This window comes from Carassius carassius, chromosome 47, assembly GCF_963082965.1.
Source record: "Carassius carassius chromosome 47, fCarCar2.1, whole genome shotgun sequence".
Classification (NCBI taxonomy): domain Eukaryota; kingdom Metazoa; phylum Chordata; class Actinopteri; order Cypriniformes; family Cyprinidae; genus Carassius; species Carassius carassius.
Window position 1 is genome coordinate 6,762,589 of NC_081801.1, and position 22,307 is coordinate 6,784,895.

General features: G+C 35.8%; 1 protein-coding gene across 2 annotated transcripts in view; it reads right to left on the bottom strand.

Annotated features, from left to right (window-relative positions):
- Positions 1-22,307, bottom strand: part of LOC132130738 (whirlin-like) — an 81,295-nt gene that overhangs the window by 31,318 nt on the left and 27,670 nt on the right. For both annotated transcript variants that reach the window (XM_059542532.1, XM_059542531.1), the window contains exons 3-4: positions 8,540-8,761; positions 476-601 (exon numbers count right to left, since the gene is read on the bottom strand). In XM_059542532.1, coding sequence (XP_059398515.1) covers positions 476-601; positions 8,540-8,761 — 348 coding nt within the window. The remainder of the gene's footprint in view (positions 1-475; positions 602-8,539; positions 8,762-22,307) is intronic.

Here is a 22,307-nt window from a genome sequence, read left to right on the forward strand (position 1 = left end):
ACCTGATTCAAAAGACTTAAAGCAAAAAAGAAAAAAACTTAAATATTTGGAAAGAGAAAATAAAAATTAACATTACAGATTAACATTAGAGTTGTGGAACAATTAATGCATGAAATGAGAGAGAAAGATAGACGAAGTGAGTGTGAAATACTCTCAACAGTGAGATTTCACGGTAAGACAAACCATGGAGCCGTGTGAGGCACTTTTTATTATGAATGGATGCGCTTTATTTAACTTCTCTTGGACTGATGCACTTTAACACCCACTGACTGTCGTTAAACAGTTTGGAAGGTCAAAGACACTTTTTAATATAACTCCAACTGGATTCGTCTGAAAGAAGAAAGTCATATACAAATTGGATGCCTTGAGGGTGAGTGATTCATGGGCTAATTTTTGGGTATACTAACCCTTTAAGCAAAAAGCAATAAAAACAGATCAAATTAAATCATATTGGTTATAAAGGCATATATTGTACCTTCAGTCCTCCACACTCTGCTGCAGACCCTCGGTCCACACCTGTGATGTAGATACCTAAAGAGTATTCAGCCCCTCCACGGATCATGAGACCCAGAGAATGGCCGTCATCCAGAACCAAATTTACCTGTGAAGACGAAAGAGATTGTCTGATTAATAGCTAAATCAAATGAACAAATTACACATTTAAAAATGCATTTAACATAATTTTGGTCCGGTTTTAAACAATATACACCATGCAATATACAGAATGCATTAAATTGATCTAAAGCAACATTAAACGACAATTAATTTACAAACTATAAAGACAGAAATGTATCATAGATTCATAAAAAAATATTAAGCAGCACAACTGTAAATTAATAATAATAAATGTTTCCTTAGTACCAAATCAGCATATTAAAATTATTTCTTAAGTATCGTGTGATGCTGAAGATCGTAGAAAATTTTGCTTTGCCATCACAGGAATAAAATTAATGTATTGTTTAATTATTCAAAAAATGAAACTCTAAAATATATTACCATAGAAATCAATTATATTAAACTGTAGTAATATTAAACCATTTCATTACAGTTTTTACTGTATTTTTGATCAAATAAATGCTGCCTAAGCAAGCATAAGATACTTTTTATCTAATACAACAACAATCAGACATTCTGAAGTGTGGCTGCTTTACAAACACAAACACACACAGGCCGCTCAAATGTAGCACTGACATTACGGCGGCAAGGAAATTAAAATGTTTACCGAACACAATGTGTTGTTCACCTCTCAAATATAGAGCAGTCATTACTGTGCATTACAACTATAATTCTCTACTCTAACAAACCTATGCACCTTAGCGAACCTCAGTTCTGCTGAACCAACAGAAGAACTAATGTGACTCCCACGACCTCTTCAATGAGCAGCACACAAAAGCAACATTAATGCTGTGATTTGAATGCATCATAGAATCCCTGTAGAGGCAATCAGACGGGGTCACCGGAGGACTCTGGGAGTTTAATGCGGCAGTGCCTGGTCTCATCCAAACACCTGTACCCACCAAAAGTATCTGTCACCCAGTATCATGGTAGCCATCCCTGAAAGGTCAAGGTGGCATATGGCCATACTCCGTTTTGTGTGTGTAACTGTTCATAATGCAACACATTATTTTTTATCTTCTTTAGTAGCGTGCTAGAGTCTTAATAATCTTTCTATGCTTTTTCAAAACTTTTGTTTCAGTACCCATGAATTTGTCGGAATTACACAGCAAATTTCTGCACCGCGTTGTGAGACTGAACAAGCAGGGTAGTAAATCAGGGTGGACCGAGGGAGATTTCTGCTGCGCTGTGCAGTACGCTGGTGCGCTCACTTCCAATGGCCCCGGGGCCGAGAAAGAGCGTACGCTCTCCAATAACCTTGGCAGATTTACACCTGAATGAACAGCTCATAAAACTCTCCCTATAATCACATTTAACAAATTCTGGCACGCAGGTGAGAACACAAGACATGACAGAGGGGTGAGGAATAGTTCTACAGCAAATTTGGGGAGCGGAAAGAAAAAGCCTATCACGGTTGTCATAAAAATATTGAGCACAACTGTTTTCAACAGTGATAATGATCAAAATATTTCTTGAGCAGCAAATCAGCATATTAAAATGATTTCTGAAAGATCATGTGACACTGAAGATGGGAGTTATGACTGCTGATAAATTCGGTTTTGCCATCACAAGAATAAATTACTTTTTAAAACCAGTTATTTAAAATTGAAGAAAAAAATATTACAATATTACGGTTTTGCAGCATTTGTAATTAAATAAATGCAGCCTTGGTGAGCTTGGTGAGACTTCTGAACTACAGTAGTATTTCTATTCTGAAATACAGTAGTGTGTATCTCTATTTATTTCAAATAAATGCACTTGGTTTGATATTTTATCTAATGCAATTACATTCAGACATTTTGAAGTGTGGATTAAACGTCCAAAATACTTCACACAGGCTGCTTTACACACACACACAAATGCGCACACACACACACACGCCTCTATGAGTTTAATAATTTCTGGCACAAAAAAAAATTATAGAGAGGTAAGGAACAGTGCTATTTGGGGAGCAGACAGAAAAAGGTTTCTCACATTTAAAAGGAGCCAAAATGGACAACATACAGTGATTGATTGCTTAATTTAAGCAAATAACAGTGTGTGCTCACGGTTCCTTAGGCGAATAATGACGTGCAAACAAAATGATTTTTTTCTCACCCTTCACTGATTTATATAGTTAATTCATATTGTTTAAAATTCATAACAGAGCACCTGCCTACAACAGCAGACGTCTTAGTTTTGTTCAGGTCTGATGGAGACTGAGTAACCGTGGAACATACACTTGTATCTGCTGCTTCTTAATGTTTCATACATATTCAATAATTCTCTGATAAAAAGACACCTAGCCCAAAACACTAATCTGCCGGTTTGGATTTGCTCCTAATAGACGTGTTGTTCTAAATGGAAATGCATCACCGTCAAGGGTTTATCAGCCAAGTACACACTGTGTATGTTTAACAGAAAGACTTGTGTAAAAAGCAAATCAATCACACACACACACACATGCTAATTCACACACTTCCTGTCACTATACTGTTTTTTAAACTAATCAAATAAAATGAACACAAAAAGCTTATTAGAAGTAACAGATAAAATCCCACGGAAACCGAATCAGGCTTATTTTTAAAGCGCCACTGCCCATTAGCTAGTGGAGATAATCACAGATATTTTAGCCCAGAAATGTGCGTGTGTGGATAATGATGACTTATAGAAAAGGGCAGTGGACCACTGGCACTTCGACAGCACTGAGGTTGTCATCAGCTGGCACAAATAATATAAAGTGCTTTGGGTTAGGGAAATAACAGCATAGACAGCTTTTCATGAAAGACAAGACAAATTCTTCATCCGCACCTCTCTTACGCACCAGTGGAAACTCATTATCACACTCAACCTACAGTATATGGGAGCAGAGCACTTAAAACGACATCCATTTATCGAAGCTGGTGAGCTGTAAACAATGCAACTTCAAGTGTTTGAAGACTTTTGCACATGCAAATTATCAGAAGTTCTCCATCTATACTGTATCTCAATAGCTATGTTACTGTCTCCTAATTGGAGTGAATGGAGGTTTTATTCATTAGTTTGTTCATTATTTTCTGGGGACAAAACTGCTTTATGCACAAGAAACTATTCCAGATAAAAAAAATTCTGTTATAGTTTCATGGACAAATACAATACTGTTTCTTTAAGATTTGTTGTTGTTGTTTTGAAAAAAATAAATACTTTTAAAGAGTAAGTTTGGGGTCAGTAAGATTTTTTGAAAGAAAGAAATACTTTTATTCAGCAAGGATGCATTACATTGAAAAGTAAAAGGTTAACCTGGTTATGACCTTCACACTGTTACAAAATACTTCTATTTAAAATAAATTATGTTAATTTTTACTTTATATTCATCATAGAATCATGAAAAATATATATAGTATGGTTTACATACCTGTACAAAAAAATGAAAAATAAAATAAAATAAAAAATGTTCCTTGAGCAAAATGCTGAAAATCTAGCTTTGCCATCAACTTTTTAAAATATTTTAAAATAGAAAAAAGTCATGTCAGACTGTAATGATATTTCACAATATTAAAATTATTTAAAATTGATTTAAAAGGTTTAAAGAGAATTTAAAACAGTTAAGAATAAAAAATGATTATACATAAAATAGGGTGCAATCAGTTTGGACGTTGCACAGTGCTCATTCAATAAATGTACAGCTAAACCAGTGGCAGAGCCAGAGAGGTGTCCGGGTAGCCAACCCGGGTGCCACCCCTATAATTACTATGCTACTATTTCATTTTCTTTGTTTAATCATACTGAAATCAAGGATGCGATCCGTCTGGTCTAGTGTTCCACATCGCGCTTCACCGCGTCTATTTCCAGCCTCTCGTGTACGCGCTCTCGCGACACGTTCATTTTCTTACGGAGTGGAAAACATCGCGGAGCAGCGAGGACACAGACAACGAGCTGACGGACACGACACAGCAGGAAACTAAGTCTCAGAATTCAAAATCTTCATTCAAATTTTATTAAGAATTTAAAACGATAAATATAGTTTTGGACTCTGGAGCTTTTGAGTAGCGTGACCAGGATCATGCGCGCTCCCGCTTTACCTCAAGTTCAAGCAAAGCAAGAATGCAATCTTATTAGCATGAAGTAAACACTGAAGGAATATCGATCCATATTGAAAGATAGACTACAATTTACTGAATGTATAGTGTATCATGTAATCACTTAACAAATATTTCAACCACGGAAAGACAGCATCTAGAAGATATTAACAACAGGAAATCCACTCACTAGTGTCCATAAACTCGTGAGAAAAATTTAATGCACAAATTACATTTATATATTTACTCATAATTGCTTTTTTTTATTATAATTAATAAAAATGTATAGAAATAACGTTATTATACAAATTGTATTATATAAACTTCCCTGTATAGTTTCATGTAGAAAAAAAAGTATGTTACCAGTCAAAAAGATTTCTAATGTTTTTTTTTTGTTTGTTTTGTTTTTTTAAGAATTCTCTTCTGCTCACCAAGCCTGCATTTATTTGATCCAAAATACAGCAAAAACAGTTATATTGTGAAATATTTTTACTATTTAAAATAATTTCTATTTGAATATATTTTAAAATGTAATTTATTCCAGCGATTTCAAAACTGAATTTTTAGCATCATTACTCCAATCACACATCCTTCAGAAATCATGCTAATATTCAGATTTGCTGCTCAAAAAAAGTAATTATTATTATCATGTTGAAAACAGCTGAGTAGAATTGTTTCAGGTTCCTTTGATGAATAGAAAGTTCAGAAGAGCAGCATTTATCTGAAATAGAAATCTTTTGTAACATTATAAATGTCTTTATCATCACTTTTGATCAATTTAAAGCATCTTTGTTAAATAAAAGTATTAATTTATATAATTCCCATTTTTTTATACCAGGTTGGAGTTATACACTGATTTTCTGTCATGGACCTCCTGAATTAGCCTTGGCCACCCCCTGGCCACCCCATGTATTAAACTCTAGCTCTAGACCAGGGATCAGCAACCTTTCGGCATGACGTGCCATTTTTTATTTTTATGGTTAACCACTGTGCCAACACAGCCCCCCCCCCACACACACCCCGATATAATTCTGTATTTAAACGTTACATACACAATTTTTTATTATACGATAAAAAAAACAGTTTTTTAACGTTTAATCAACGTTAATGCACTGCTTTAATTGATGAACGTGCACACACAGACACACACACACACAACACACACCACTCGCACACAGAGATCTGAGATCGTGCTGTGCAAAAAGTAGCATTCAGAGTGTTGTCACGCTACTTTTATTAATCGATACTGAATCGCTACATTATATTTCTCAACAACAAAGGGGCAAAATCGCTTCATTGTCTGCAGAGAGAGACAATTTACCCCCCCCCCCCACTTTCTTTCTCTCAAAATGGCCATATTTCAGAAAATTTTTCATCACTGGATATAGCTTTAGGTCATTTAACATTTCTATGGTAAAACGTATTATTAAAAGTTGACTAATGTTAATTGATTTGCAGCTTCATCTTACCTCACTTTCTTTAACGTTAAACTGACGCTTCGCGCTCTGCTTCTGTGAACAGTAAACCCCGCCTACTTTGATCTGATTGGCCATCTCAGTCATTTTGACATTGACGAGTGCTGTTAGACCGAGGCTTTGATCTGAAGCACCTAGTATGTGCAGTGTTTGCACGTGCATCCATGCAAGTTAATTCTCACACTTTAATAGTATTTGTAGCTCCTAACAGGCTGTGTGACTATGAGAAGTTATTACATCAAACTGTACGTCATTATACAGTTTTCCTTATTGCTTGCGTGCCAGCGATTATCCCTCTGCGTGCCACTGTTGGCACGCGTGCCGTAGGTTGCCAACCCCTGCTCTAGACCATTGAGTGATTTATAAACGAGTAAAAGTACTTTAAACTAGGGCTGGGCGATATGGAGCATAAAATATCTCTATATATTTTGCTATATCTCAATATACGATATATATCTCGATATCTTTACAGGAAAAATAATAAAAACTACTGCAAAAACAAATATGCCAAATATTACATGTTTAGGGCCCTATAAAATTTTTTATTTTTTCTTCATCATATGTTTTATTGTTAACTAATTCTGTGTTTTAGCATGTGTAATTATTTAAATGCATAAAAACTACTTAATTTGTTAAAATCTTTTCTTAAAATAGCCTTATGAAATGTTTTTTTCCCCCCTCTGATATTCTGTGTATTTAATTTTTTCTGGTTATCAAATGAAGACATAAAACATTTATTTAATTTATCTTTTAATTATTGAAAATTAAGCAAACTTCATTTTTTAGTAAACAAAGGGGATTTACTATTAAAAATAAAACATTGGAGAAAGGTTGTGTTATTATTCCTTAAAAAATATATATGTTAATTTCATTTTAATAGTAGTAGTAGTAGGCTACTGTATGTACATTCTGCTGAACAATAGTAATAGAGTTCCGGCAAAAACCAGACTTTTATTTTGATGGGCTACCGCACCTTTAAAGTTCTGTGTATGTGACACTACAGTCTATGATGTGATATATGACGCTAGTATTACTCAAATCAAATGGTCAAATGCTCATGAAGTGACTCACAGTGCAGTTCTGGAGATGTTCTTCATGTGTTCACGTCTTTCTTTAGTGAGAGGAAAGACGCTGAAATCTTCCTTGTGTGTAAGGAATGAAGCTGCACTTCTGCGCCATTCATTAACAGACACGCAGAACGTGAAGGATTCATATTTAAATAGACTTTTCCGGCTTTATATTTACAGATATTAGTCCATATTGCTATTTGATGTGAGTGCAATGACCTACCTTTGATTAATTCATTAAAAAAATGTACAAATTCCGTGACATTCCACGTTAAACTGTAAATTCCGTTTTTATGACTGGATTCTGTGATTCCGTGCGCGTTTTCTGCATCGCGGAAATCATAGGGCCCTACAGTAGACATCGCCTGCTGTTTGACCGACGCCTTAAAACCGAGGTATCTTCATATAATGGAGCCAGTTGTCCTTTTTTAAGACTAGTTCTGTAGCCTACGGGGTGGGGGGTTCAAAATCAAGGAGGCGGGGGCGAGCACAGCACAGAGAAGGCAAACAAGCAAAGTGGCGGAATCAGAATTAAATATAAACAATACATAGATATATACGATATGTCAAAATCCATATCATGTTTAAAAACTATCTCAATATATTTTAAATATCGAGATATCACCCACCCCTAGTTTAAACAATCCTAAATGTAACTGGAAGCCAGTGTAAGGAACTGAGGACTGGTGTGACGTGCTCAGATTTTCTGGTTCTAGTTAGAATTCTGGCAGCAGCATTGTGGATGAGCTGCAGCTGTCTAATGGTCTTCTTAGAAAGGCCGGTGAGGAGACCATTGCAGTAGTGCACGCTGCTGGTGATAAAGGCATGAACAAGTCTTGACTGAAAACAAAACATAAACATAAACATGCATTCTTGCAATGTTTTTAAGATGATAGTATGCTAATTTAGTTACTGCTTTGACATGACTACTGAAACTAAGGTCTGTCTCCAGAATCACACCAAGATTCTTGACTTTTAGTTGTTAGACCCCTAGAGTCAAGGGATGCATTCACCTTGAGAACTTCATCTTCGTTTCTAAATGCAAATGCAGGTTTTTTCCTTCTTTAACTGAAGAAAATTCTGGCAAATCCAACTGTTAATTTCATCAATGCATTGGCAAAGGGAGTCAATGGGGCTGTAGTCATTTGCCGATAAGGCTAGGTAAATCTGGGTATCATCAGCATAGCTGTCATAGGCAATTTAGTCTTTCTCATTATTTGATTTAGTGTGAGCATATACAGGCTAAAGAAGAGCAGTGCAAGAATTGAGCCTAATATAATTCCTCAAATGGGAATTGAGCCAAGAATTGAGAACTTAAAGCATGCATTTAGATGTAAACTTTCACCTTCTTCTCATCACCGTCCTGCAGAAACTGCATGTGGCTGCGGCCCTGACTGTTGGACCTGCGCAGGGTGGCGCTTCGATGCTCCAGCAGCAGGTCAGGGGGTGGGGACACGCTGCGCCCCTGCGGATCCACCCAGGTGTAGACATGATTTGTGACATAACCGCCTGGGATACGGCCCACAGAACGCACAGACATGGAGAGCTTTTTGCTGCCCTTCAGCACCTGTTAAAGAGTGACAGACAGAAATAGCAGTACAATCAGTCTAGCGAGTCTGCTAAGCGAAAAAAGACAGTTATGGAAATGTCAAGATATTCATGCGAAAATACTTCCACTCCATAAAATAAAAGGCTCCAACAACACACACTCCAAACACAAAGAAAGTAGCACACAGTGTTAACAAAGCTACCTGGAAACTGAAGCTTTGCTCAAACTTAAGCTACAAGTTCCACAGTTTAAAGCAGTTAAACAGTTACCAACAAAAAGATAAATACATGAAAGCTATTTAAGGAGGCAATATATATATAAAATAATAATCTCTAATAAATAGCTAAATATATAGAGAAAATTAGTACATAAAAATATAAAATAAATATCTGAAAATAAAGATAAACAAATAATTTAAAATAGAATAAAATAGATATTTTTAAGCAAAATTTTTAAGCTATGCAAGGAGGCAATATCTTTAAAAATAGGAATTTATTTAATAGATATTATATAGAAATTAATAAAAGAAATAAAATAATAAACAAAACTAAAAAACTAAAACTGATAAATACAAATTATTTAAAATGTAAAACAAAAATACAATTAAATAAAAAGATTATTAGATAAATTAAACAAAAAGATAAAACATTAATAAATTAAAACATTAAAACATTAATATATATTATATATATATATATATATATATATATATATATATATATATATATATATATATATATATATATATTATAACTTACCAAATCAAAAAATCTATAAGACCTTTAACTTAAACACATAATTTTAATCAGATTTTGATTGATCCAGTAAAATTTATATTTTGATTCAGTTCACCAATAATATTCAAATTTGGCTCAAATTTACTGAATACTATACACTAAATACAACTCTAAACACACTAATTACTCAAAAACTGAGAATTTAACCAAATATTCATATAAACTAAATATTTTATCAAATGAGACAGACAATTCTGTGCAAAACTTAAATGAATTGGTGAATCATTTTAGAAGCAGTTTACTAACATTAATTGTTAACAACAAAAACAAAAAATTAGTTTTTAAAAGACACTGCTACTGTTTAAAAAAATATATATATAATAATAATAGTATATATATACACACACACTTTTTTTTTTTTTTGAAAGAAGCTGAACTACTTAAATATAGTATGCTAAACAGAGTTGCTCCAACACTTCTAAAACACATGGGTAGGTCTCACTCAGAGACATACAACACAGAGGAACATGGAAGTCCCCCGGTGCCTCATTGGTCTCTGATGGACTGCTATACTCACTATCACTCCACAGATCACAAATTCAGTTGAGTGTAAAATGACACTGTTCTCTCCTTAACAAAACGCACACACACACACACACACACACACACACACACACACACACACACACACACACACACACACACACACACACACACACACACACACACACACACACACACACACACACACACACACACACACACACACACACACACACACTAGGCTACCATTAAACACATCCCAATGCAACCCCAGAACCTATTAATGGCTTGAACTCAGAGAACTTCTTGTTCTCAGGGTGGCTTCACAGAATCTACTTCCAATGCAGCTCAGAATCCCTCGCATTGCACTCCAGAAACAGTTAGGGAGTTTGTGTCTGCAGGCACACTCTGTTGCGTGTCTCTGACCTAGTTCTGCTGAATGTTTATTGAGTTATTTCAGTGGCAAAATACAGTGGTCCAGATTTGAAATGTAACATAATAAAACTGTTTATTCGTGACTCACTCCCTCCATTGAAAATAAACACCAATGGTGCTCCAGTAATCCCCAAAAATGTTTCAAAGCCCAAACTTTGGATTTATTTAGGAGTTTATCTGGGCCGTAAGCATTTGGTTTAGTTTCTTGCCTGGGACAGCGTTTGCCTGAGATGTTAAAGTGGGTGACAAGTTGCTTTTTGGGTTAGGGGAATGCAGAGCAAAGACAAATAAAATTCTGACACATTGGAATGAATAGAAAAAAAGAGAAAGGGAAGAGATTAATTAAATAATACAAATTTCTTAAAGGAATAGTTTACCCAGAAATTACATAAGTCTCTTTTTTTCAGCAATACTGTGAAACATTTTTACAATTTAAAAAAACTGATTTAATAATTTTTCAGTTTTGAGTGTCACATGATCCTTCAGAAATCATTAATTACTTTAAAATAAATTACTGCACCCAGACTTTTGAATGGTAGTGTTTATTATTACATCATATAAATATTATACTATATTTTGACGCTTTTATAGTTATTTGGTGTCTATTTTGAAAAGTTCCTTTGAAAGTTCCATTCACTGTAATTGCATGGAAAAAACAACAAGTGCATCCTTCTAAATTCTTCCTTTTAAATTCCACAAAAGAATAAAGTCATATGAGATTGGAACAACAAAGTGAACTTTAAGCGACTAGAGGAGAAGATTAAAAAACAGTTTTATCCCTGTGGTGAATACTAGCAAATAAAAGAGTGCCTGGCAGCAAGATTCTTAATGCTCCAACGCTGCTCTAAAGTGCTGACTGTGACACTGTCTGACGGAGTGTGTCAACAAATGACTAGAGTAACCGAATACTGTTGAATGAGAGAGATGGAGATGGAGGGATGGTGAAGGAGAGAAAGCAGACAGCTTATCAAATGCCTCCTGCATATGATATGCCACAATGTCACCTTAGGAAAGCCAATAATACCAATAATGTGGAAAAATGCATTAATAGCCCCAAGCAAGAATGGAAGGACATAATGGAAGAAAATTTCATGCTGTTGAGAGAGACGAGAAATGTTGGATTTAGCTCATCTAGAAAACTTAAAACTCAACATAAGACATTTGCAACCCATTTTACTTCCATAAATGTGCCATTACAGAGGTGGAGCGACACCGTAAGACCAGGAATGCACATTAGGAAGGAAAGTCAATTTTGATTTCACATTGACTTTAAAGGCCATGAACACTTAAAGCTAATTGCTCCAAGTCATTTCTGATCTCAGCCTGATGGCTTTAACAATTCACATGAACACCAGCACACGCACACACACACTGAGCTGCCAGGCATTCTGTTTATTTACTGTCATTTCCAATGGGACCGATAAAGCATCTGAGGGCAGAATGAGAAATCAAGTCATAAATGCAGAATGTTTGAGCATGTGACGCTCGTGTGCAATGACAAGCTGGCATAGATACTGAAGCAAACTGAAAACGCATACATAAAGAGACAATCTGTGATTGTTGCTTTGAATTAGCATGACAAAAAAGGGCCAATTAGATGATCACAAAAAGTAATTGGGTCTGGTTAGCAGTGCCGTGTGCTCAGAATGCGTTTATGAGCTAGGAAGGGGCGCAGGAGCCATTTGCATGTGATTGAGCGATTCTGGATGAAAACCATGAGGACATTGAATATAAAATATTTAAGAATCAATGTAATACAATTAGATGGATCAGAGGCACATGTGGTGCTGTATATGTAGGTGTGTTTATATCATCCCAGCAGTTCTTTCATATAGTATAGAGTTATGATCTTTGAACATTATTTACACTACAATTTGGAATGGTAAGATTTTAATGCGTTTTTTTTATTTGAAAACACAGTGAAACTGTAATATTGTATTACAATTTAAAATAACAAGTTTATTTATAATGAGTTTATTTTTAAAATGCTATTTATTCTTGTGATGTCAACGCTGATTTTTTTTCCCATTACTCCAATCTTCAGTGTCACATGTTACTGATGAAATAAATACAATATGCTGATTTGCTGCTCAAGAAACATTTCTTATCAATGTTTAAAATTTGTGCAAACTGTGATATTTTTTTGTTTGTTATTTATTTGAAATATAAATATTTCAACTCACTTCCAATCAATTTAAGGCATCTGAATTGCTTGGTAACACAAATTGCTGAATAAAAGTATTAATTTCTCAAAAAAAAAAAAAAAAAAACTGGGAGGGAGGTGAGAGGAATGGGTACGGTGTCCAATAATCTAAGTAACTGTTAGATGTGTCTCCCACAATTTTTTTTTACAAGAAAAAAAGTAGACTCAAATGAGACATTAATTGTCAATTCACAGGTAAAACTAATATGAATAGCATATCGGAGATCATTTGGTCTCAGAAGAATATAATGAGAAAAGTTTGAGTTCAAACTGAAACCTGTAACTTTAGGTTGCAGATTTGACACATTTGAGATTACTTGGATGTTTCTAAGGAAAGAAATCTGCAAGCAAGTCTTTCCATTAAAAGTTTCCATATGCTCTCGATTTAATCTCCTTCTCAAAAGTTTTTCACACTATGCTTAGTCCAGGATTAATCTTTTTTTAACCCAGAGTTAAGGCCACTTTCAACCCTGGGCAAGCATAGGTGCCAGCAACAGATAATGAATCGTAAGCTAAACAATAGAGCATTCGATTCGCATAAACATTTGCATTGTAGCATCAGAGTGGAAGCCATTTAAAAATTTTAAAATTATAAAAAACATATTAACTGAAGCATCTAAACAAGACTGCATGCTTGCTGCAAGCTGTACTGCAGGCTAACACTTTGAGCCTTGCATATACTACGCAATGCTGAAGAACAAGAAGAATACTGAAGAAGTTACAATATTTTGTGATTTAATTACAGTAAAACATTTCAAGAAGTAATGCACCGATTTACTTTGAAACACTATGCTCGATTTCCAGGCATTGGAATTGCAAAAGAGTCAACATGCTATGACAAGCAGGCTGCCCATCCACCTGTGACTACCATGAGTCATGCGTTCCCCTAAGGCACAACTGCATAACCAAAATCTCATCTGCCAAAGCAATAACAAAATAAATTCTCATTTATCCTTTATAATGAGAGACGAGGCACAAAAAAAAACTACATTTTAACAACAGTTTGTCACCGAGGGATAATGAATTATTGTCACGCTGTCTGGTCTCTGTTTCCCTGGGTGTCCACTAGTGATCTCACTTCCCCATAGGCACCTCAACGCAGGCACTACGTACAATTCCCACAAAAACTTGTCCCTTTCATCACAGTAATTGCACTCCTGTTAATTGCACTCAGGTGTCTTCACTTGATAGTCATTACCCTGCCTATATAATCCGGTCTGTTTCCATTTGTCTTCATGGAGTCCTTACTTTCCATCACCTGGTTTCCTCGTGTTCCTAGTTTTTCGAGTTCCTGTTCCTGATCGTTTGTTTGTTTCTGTTTTGGACTGATGTTTGGTTACGACCCTGGCTTGTTTTGACTCCTGTGTTCCCGAATGTGACAATTATGCTCAAAGATCAGTAGTAAAATGGCAGAATTTGTTAGAAATGTCATCTGGAGAATGCAGGCATTGAGATCTGACACAGTTTGACAGCTCCAGACTGCTTTCAACAGTTCTGTCCAGAGCTGTTTCATCTTATGCTTGACGGATCGATCGGACTACGGCAAGCTGCTACAGCAAGCATTTCTCACTCTCTCTATGTATCCTTCTATCACCCAAACTTCATGTCTCTCATTCTTTTAGAATGAGAGAAGAGTTATTTAGCAGAGGTCACCTCCACATGGGATGACAAGAGGGATGAAAAAACAGAAAGAGGGGTGTGAGAGAGAAAGAGAGCACTCAACTTAAGGGCAGATTCTGTGATTGAATCAGTGGGAAGATTAAGTGAGATTTTTCACTCTTTGACTGAAACATGAGAGAATAGTTTAAGAGGTTTTGCAAACAACAAAAACAGACAAAGCATGGTGGGACATACAAATATATACTGACAAACAACAATATCATTTCTCCAGGCTTGTTGAAGACGTCTATGTCAGGGAGAATTGTTTCAGCTAAATCAAAGTTAACAAGAGACAGGATGCTCTCCTCAAAATGCAAAAATAGCTTAAATCAGACTCTCAAATTTATGCAAATACTGTATGAAGCCTTTCAAAGTTGTCAACACTGCAAAAAAAATCTATTCCTTAAATGGTATTTTTGTCTCAGTTTTCATTGAAAACCATCTAAACATCAGATCAATTTACTGGATAAGCAAAATTGCAAAAGATATTACAACATGACAAACCTGATGAGAAATAAGATTTGAATGAAATCGGAAGACTAGTTTACATGCTGAAGAAACAACACATTTGAACGAGATTCATTCTTGTTTCAGTTGACTATCTATGCTGTGTTACTCTTGTACCATCTCCTGTAATCAACTTCACCCAGACACTACCAGTGCTGTCATGCTAAAGGTGATCTGCTCTTCCCAGTGGGCCATAGCATGGATACTTGGTCCTACATGTCACAGCAAATGCTTTTAGAGACTCACAACAAAGACACAAACCAATGCTGCCACAAGCATACAGACTCACAGCAAAGAAATAAATGCATGACATTTGTATAACAGATAAAAGCACTTAAAACGTCATTCATATGATCATTTGTATTGTGTAAGATACACAATCTTCTTTCCACTAGCTCAGTTTGATAGATCAGAAATGCATAACAAGAAAAGACTGTAACTACAACAGGGGGATGTAGTCCTGTTTGGCAAACTCAAATAAGATTTCTTCTGTGAGATCTTATTATTGTGTTGGCAAACGCTGCCATGGGCAGTGCTTGCTAGTGTTGCATTATACATTTGGTTATGGAATGATATCTGATTTTCTCTCTGCCTGGAAGTGACGGAAATATGAAGAAATTTAGGAATATATAAATAGGAAATATATCTACTTTACGTGTCCATGACATGTTCTCCATTTGCTCCTGGAACTCCCAGTCTGCATTTGCTTCTGAAGTGAATGGTGGTAAAAAAAAAATTATAGGATTTTCATTTTTGGGTAAATTATTAATTATGTTTGTTTTAACTTCACAAGAGGTTAATTGATGGACTGGAGTGGTGTGGATTATTGTGATGTTTTTATCAGCTGTTTGGACAGCACCCATTCACCGCAAATGATCCATTGGTGAGCAAGTGATGTAATGCTACATTGGCTACATTTTTGGGTGACATATTCCTTCAAGAGCTGACTGTTTTTCAGGATTACTTTTCAACATATTAATTTAATTTAACAGTCATTTGTGATTTACTGAATTAAGATTCTTTTAAAGGGATTTTTATTCACAATATTCGATAAAATATTTTAAAAAGTACATAAAAATAAAGAAAAAGAAATACATACATAAAAATAATATTTTATACATTTTTACATTTTATACATGATTTTATACATGACATAAATCACTCATAAAATCATGCTACCTTATCCTGGATTTCCCAGACTATGGGGGGGGGGGGCACAGCTGGGGGTTAGTTTAAATGATCAAGTCATCTTTAAAGTTTACTGAGGCCATCTAGTGTGCCCTGACCCCCTGATGGAGAACCAGTGGAGTAGAGACTATAAGCAGGCATCTGTAGGTTTATTTTCCTAAAAAGTGTAAATACTGTAATTCTGTGTTGCTATCAGTACATTTTGTTTGTCTAGGCATTTCCACCAGACCAACACAACAACAGTGGCTCAACCATTGATGGTAAAGGACATTGTTTCATCATTATCAACGCTATATGCAATCTCACAAAATTTAACTCCCAGGAGAAGCTACCTCTCTTCATTCTGCAACAGTCATGACAGCTTTCCGCAGTTCAGTTCAACTCTCTGTTCCCAAGCTCTCGCTGCACAGGTTACCACAGTTCATTATTTGTTCTCTGCTTGTGCTGGCAAGATAGAGAGTGACCCTGGGACCATACCGCAAATGTGTGTGAATGGCTAGCTGGGAAGAGCTGTTGACCCTGGACTCAAAACCATCCATCTCCTCTTCTGGGACTGGAGAGGGAGGCATGGAACACTTTCTTTATTATGAAAAAAGTGCAGTTAATCATTCTTTCTAATAAGATGAGGAATAGAGGAGAAGAGAGCAGAACAGCACTGATTTTGATAACACTTAAAAATCAAAGAAATAGCATAAATCAAGACAAGTGTTTATCATTGCTTGCAACCCTGCCTTGAGCAGTCAAACACTGCTGAAAGCTCAAAATGAGCTTCTTAAGGGTCCAGATTGGAGAATCAGTTTTAACCCTTTAACTAGCCTCTGAACCAAGTGATAGAGCACATTTTGAGTCACAATGCATATTTTTGTTTCCAACAGCAAGACCAAAATAAGATATCATTATTAAATGCTGAAAATTAATTTAATAATAATGTGTGTGTGTGTGTGTGTGTGTATACCAGCCACTTTATGAGGCACACCTGTTCAATTGCTTGGTAACACAAATAGCTAATTAGCCAATCACATGGCAGTTACTCAACTTCAACTTGCTGAAGTTCAAACCAAGCATCTAAATGGGGAAGAAAGGTGATTTAGGTGACTTTGAATGTGGAATGGTTGTTGGTGAAAGACCTCTGGACTGAGTATTTCAAAAACTGCTGATCTTCTGGGATTTTCATGCATAGCTATCTCTAGGGTTTACAGAGAATGGTACGAAGAAGAGAAAAAATCCAGTGAGTGGCAGTTGTGTGGACAAAAATGCCTTGTTGATGTCAGAGGAGAATGGGAAGACGATAGAAAGATGATAGAAAGGCAACAGTAACTCAAATAATCACGCAGATGGGCTACAGCAGCAGCAGATCACACCAGGTGTCGCTCCTGTCAGCTAAGAACAGCCAACCGAGGCAACAATTAGCACAGGTTCACCAAAATTGGACAATAGAAGATTGGAAAAACAATGCATGGTCTGATGAGTCTCGATTTCTGCTGCAACATTCAGATGGTAGGGGTAAAGAACATGAAAGCATGGATCCATCCTGCCTTGTCTCAATGATTCAGGCTGGTGGTGGTGTAATGGTGTGGGAAATATTTTCTTGGTAAACTCTGGGCCCCTTGGTTCCAACTGTGCATCGTTTAAACGCCACAGCCTACCTGAGTATTGTTGCTGTCCATCCCTTTATGAGTACAGTGTAACCATCTTCTGATGGCTACTTCCAGCAGGATAATGCACCATGTCACAAAGCTCAAATCATCTCAGACTGGTTTCTTGAACATGACAATGAGTTCACTTAACTCTAAATGGCCTCCACAGTCACCAGATCAGAATTAACGCATTGAATGTCAATCTGATTTTCAGCATCCACTAAGTGTACGAATTCAGAGATTGTTTTTATGCGTATTTATCAGGAGAAATTTGCCTCTGAATCTACACTGCCACAGGCTGCTTTCTCTGGTATGTTTAGAGGTCACCTGTGTGTAAAATTAACTCCACCACCTGGGTCACCATCAAAGGGGATGCTTACCTACAAAACACACACACACACACACACACACACACACACACACACACACACACACACACACACACACACAAGTAACCGGACCTGACACAACATTTCAAACAATGGCCAGAGGTGCCAGCCATGTAATAGTAACGTACCTAATAGCAGTTGGCTTTATCAAACATCAAAGTCTTCCAAATTCAAAATGAGGGACAAGTAGATTGCAAACGCAATCAAGTTCAGTCACAGGTTTGCTTGATTTAAAACCTGTACGTTTTTTTTGGAACATATAAGTAACGTCAAGTAATGTTTAACAAATAAACATTTATTTTATTCTTGAAAAACCCCATTATAAAACCCCATATAAATATCATAAGGAATCCCATGGCAAATTAGTCCAACATTTAAATTACAAAATAAATAAATTACAAAATAAAGTTTTACCACTGCTTGATTCTTTTTAGACACTCTTAAAAGCATGAAATTAGCTATTCTGATGTCGTCTTGATGAATTATATATGAATGGTAAACAGAAAGCTTTGTCCAGAAATTATGGACTTCCTCAATTAAATCATATATTTTTAAATCACAATTCTAATTTAAAAATCAAACAAAAAGAAACATGAAAAGAGAAGGGAAAACATCATTATCCATTGTCTAGCTCTATGGGAGAATCCATGCTAATTGTGGTTTTCTTAGATATCTACTTGGGCCTATTAGTGTAATGGTGGACAATAACAGCCTTTATTTAAAAAAAAGCAGCCCTATTAAAGTAGCCTTTTCCAGCAATTTCCAAGAAAAGACCACAGTCCACTCCAGGAGGTGCATATGTTGAATCCAACGGCGTTGATGTCTGAGAAACCCTTATTTCATTTTTGAACACACTGTGCTTTGTGAGACGTGTTTATGTGAGAAATCAGGTTGTAATTGTGTTTCTAGCCCTGATTTCTGTCTCCTGGAGTGTAATTTCCTTTTCTGTGGGTTCAGCCAGTTAGGTTGAGCACATAAGGATGGGCTGACTGTCCGGATCACTTCATTAGTGGCTTGTCAGTGTCACTTGTGGCCTTTTCAACCGGGTCCAATTATGGTCCACCCACCAGCTCGAGAGGAAGCAGACGTGCTTGAGTCACGTTAGCGCAGGGAATCAAATCACACAGCAAATGGCAGCCAAATTTAATTACACAAGAGATAATCTGCAAGATATCTGCCTGGCGTTTAGACACACTTTGATACATATGTCCAGTTACAGGTGCAGACAGGATGCAACATTTAACTGAAGTGGACTAATTCAACTGTGTAAGAAACAATTTAGTCAAGTTTAATCTACATACACACCAGTGAAAAACATTTTCTTAATCTTTAGCTTTGTCTTGTTCTCCAGTAAAATCCTTATCGTTAAAACGTGATAAATCTTTCATGAGAAGCAAACCAAGATATTATTACTGTCAGAAATTATATACAGAATAATTTTATGAAAGTAATTCACTACTTGTATTCAATGAAGATGCATTAAAATGATTCAATTTATCAAGTAAAAGACTTATGATTACATACTGTGTGTGTGTGTGTGTGTGTGTGTGTGTGTGTGTGTGTGTGTGTGTGTGTGTGTGTGTATATATATATATATACAGTACAGACCAAAAGTTTGGACATACCTTCTCATTCAAATAGTTTTCTTTATTTTCATGACTATGAAAATTGTAGAGTCACACTGAAGGCATCAAGGGCTATTTGACCAAGAAGGAGAGTTACTGCGCCTCCACAGTCACCGGACCTGAACCCAATCGAGATGGTTTAGGGGTGAGCTGGACCGCAGACAGAAGGCAAAAGGGCCAACAAGTGCTAAGCATCTCTCGGGGGAACTCCTTCAAGACTGTTGGAAGACCATTTCAGGTGACTACCTCTTGAAGCTCATCAAGAGAATGCCAAGAGTGTGCAAAGCAGTAATCAAAGCAAAAGGTGGCTACTTTGAAGAACCTACAATATGACATATTTTCAGTTGTTTCACACTTTTTTGTTATGTATATAATTCCATATATAATTCCACATGTGTTAATTCATAGTTTTGATGCCTTCAGTGTGAATCTACAATTTTCATATTCATGAAAATAAAGAAAACTCTTTGAATGAGAAGGTGTGTCCAAACTTTTGGTCTGTACTGTATATATATATATATATATATATATATATATATATATATATATATATACATACATACATACATACATACATACATACATATATATATACACACACACACACACACACACACAAACTTTTTCTTTCAAATAAATGCTGTTCTTTTGAACTTTGTACGCATTAAAGAATCTTGAAAAATTTACATTTTAGCAAAGATAATAAAATAAAAAAAACATTTTAGAAAAATAGTTTTCAACATTGATAAGAATTGTTTCTTGAGCTGCAAAACAGCATATTAGAACGATTTCTGAAGGATCATGTGACACTGAAGACTGGAGTAATGACTGCTGAAAATCCAGCTTTGTCATCACAGGAATAAATTATATTTTAAAATACATTAGAATAGAAAATTGGTAGTTTAAATTTTAATAATATTTCACAATATTCCAGTTTTTTGTGTATTTTTGATCAATTAAATGCAGCCTTGGTGATCATAAGGGACTTGTTTCAAAAACAGAAATCTTTCTTACACAAACCTTTTGAACGGTAGTGAAGTTTAAAATAACAAATAAATTAAAAAATTATAAATAAATTACATTATAAACAATGTACCATTTAAAATGTTCATTTTTTTATCAGAAAAATATATTTATTTACTTATTTTAATTGAAAGAATTGCCTGAATTTAGTAAAATACAGCAGTGTATGGGGGTAAAATTTGTTGTTCTCAATAGAAGTAGAACCCCGTGGAACAAACTCTTAAAAACTTACTAAGAGTCATTGGCTAGATAATAGTAAAGAGGAAGTGAGATATCTTCAACTATCTCTGCAATCTCACCCGGCAACACAAACTCAAGCAAAAATATTTCCAAAACAGCTGTGGGCTCATCTCTGACCAACAACTGTCCAATTTCCTTCACATCAAGTTCCTCGCAAAGATGAAAAAGAAAATGAAAGCTAGATGAGGAAAGCAATGAGAAGAAAGGAAAGAGATTGTTGATAGCTTGTTGACTCCGCTCTTCAATTACATGCTCCCTTCCCCAGTGGTGCTTTCATTTTACAGTTCAATCCTGTGGCGTTGCACCCCACATCTCATTGGGTCTGTCTGGGTGATAAGAGAGTCCTGCTTATCAATTCAGCCATCATCACACACACACACACACACACACACACACACACACAAACACCAGCCTCAACCAATCAACCTCACTGATTTCACCGCCAAAAGCTTAAGCTCTCTGCAAACAAAGATACAGTGGGGTTTACTGGATAATTTCCACTTTCTGCTTACTCTCGAACTCTTTGCTTACTTATCTTAACCCCTCACCCTCAGGGTTGTGACTAGTACTCGACAAACTGGTAAACACTGTACAGAAGGCTATAGTGGGTTTATATTTGGTCAATAGATGTCAAAGTAAAGAAAGCCTGCACTAGGCTAATCTAGAAACACTACGATGAGGACACAGACCACTTGTAGAAAAATCAAACAGAGAAATTTCGAAGCTCAAATTGTCAGCTGAAAGAAAATAATTCAACCTTACAGTTGAAAGAACATAAAGCAGCTGGACCAGCATGAAAAATACAGTTGAAAAAAAAAAAAAATTATTTTCTAAACATAATAAAATTACTCAGTACTCACACATGGCATTTAACATTTTGGCATCATCATTTATGTTTTTCTTTCTTAAGAAAAAAAATATTAACAATCAATTGAAATATGGTTGATATGACAGTAAATGACCCGGCAGACCTCTGCACAACATAAATGCACAGTCCAATCAAAATAATCCATATGGAGGGAAATGCATACTATGAAAGTAAAACTACATTTATTGTATTCTTTATTTAATTTGCACAACGCAAATTCAAAGCCTCTTGGATGGAGAGGAGACAGCTAAGTTCTGAAGGATTTTTAATCACAGCAACCCAGTGTGAAGGCTTATCATCCGGAGGACGTTAGGTTCTGGCTTTTAAACAGTGGGGAATGATCTGAAAGTATATTCATTCTCTCAAAATCATTCGAGGAACCGTGTGCACCATAAATGGTTTCAACAATAGTGTTTCTGGACTTTGTTGGCCACGTTTGTTGGTTTGTGTAGGCCAGGTTTTGCCTACATTCAGGGACCAAATATCCCCATAAGAATGAATATGCAGTAC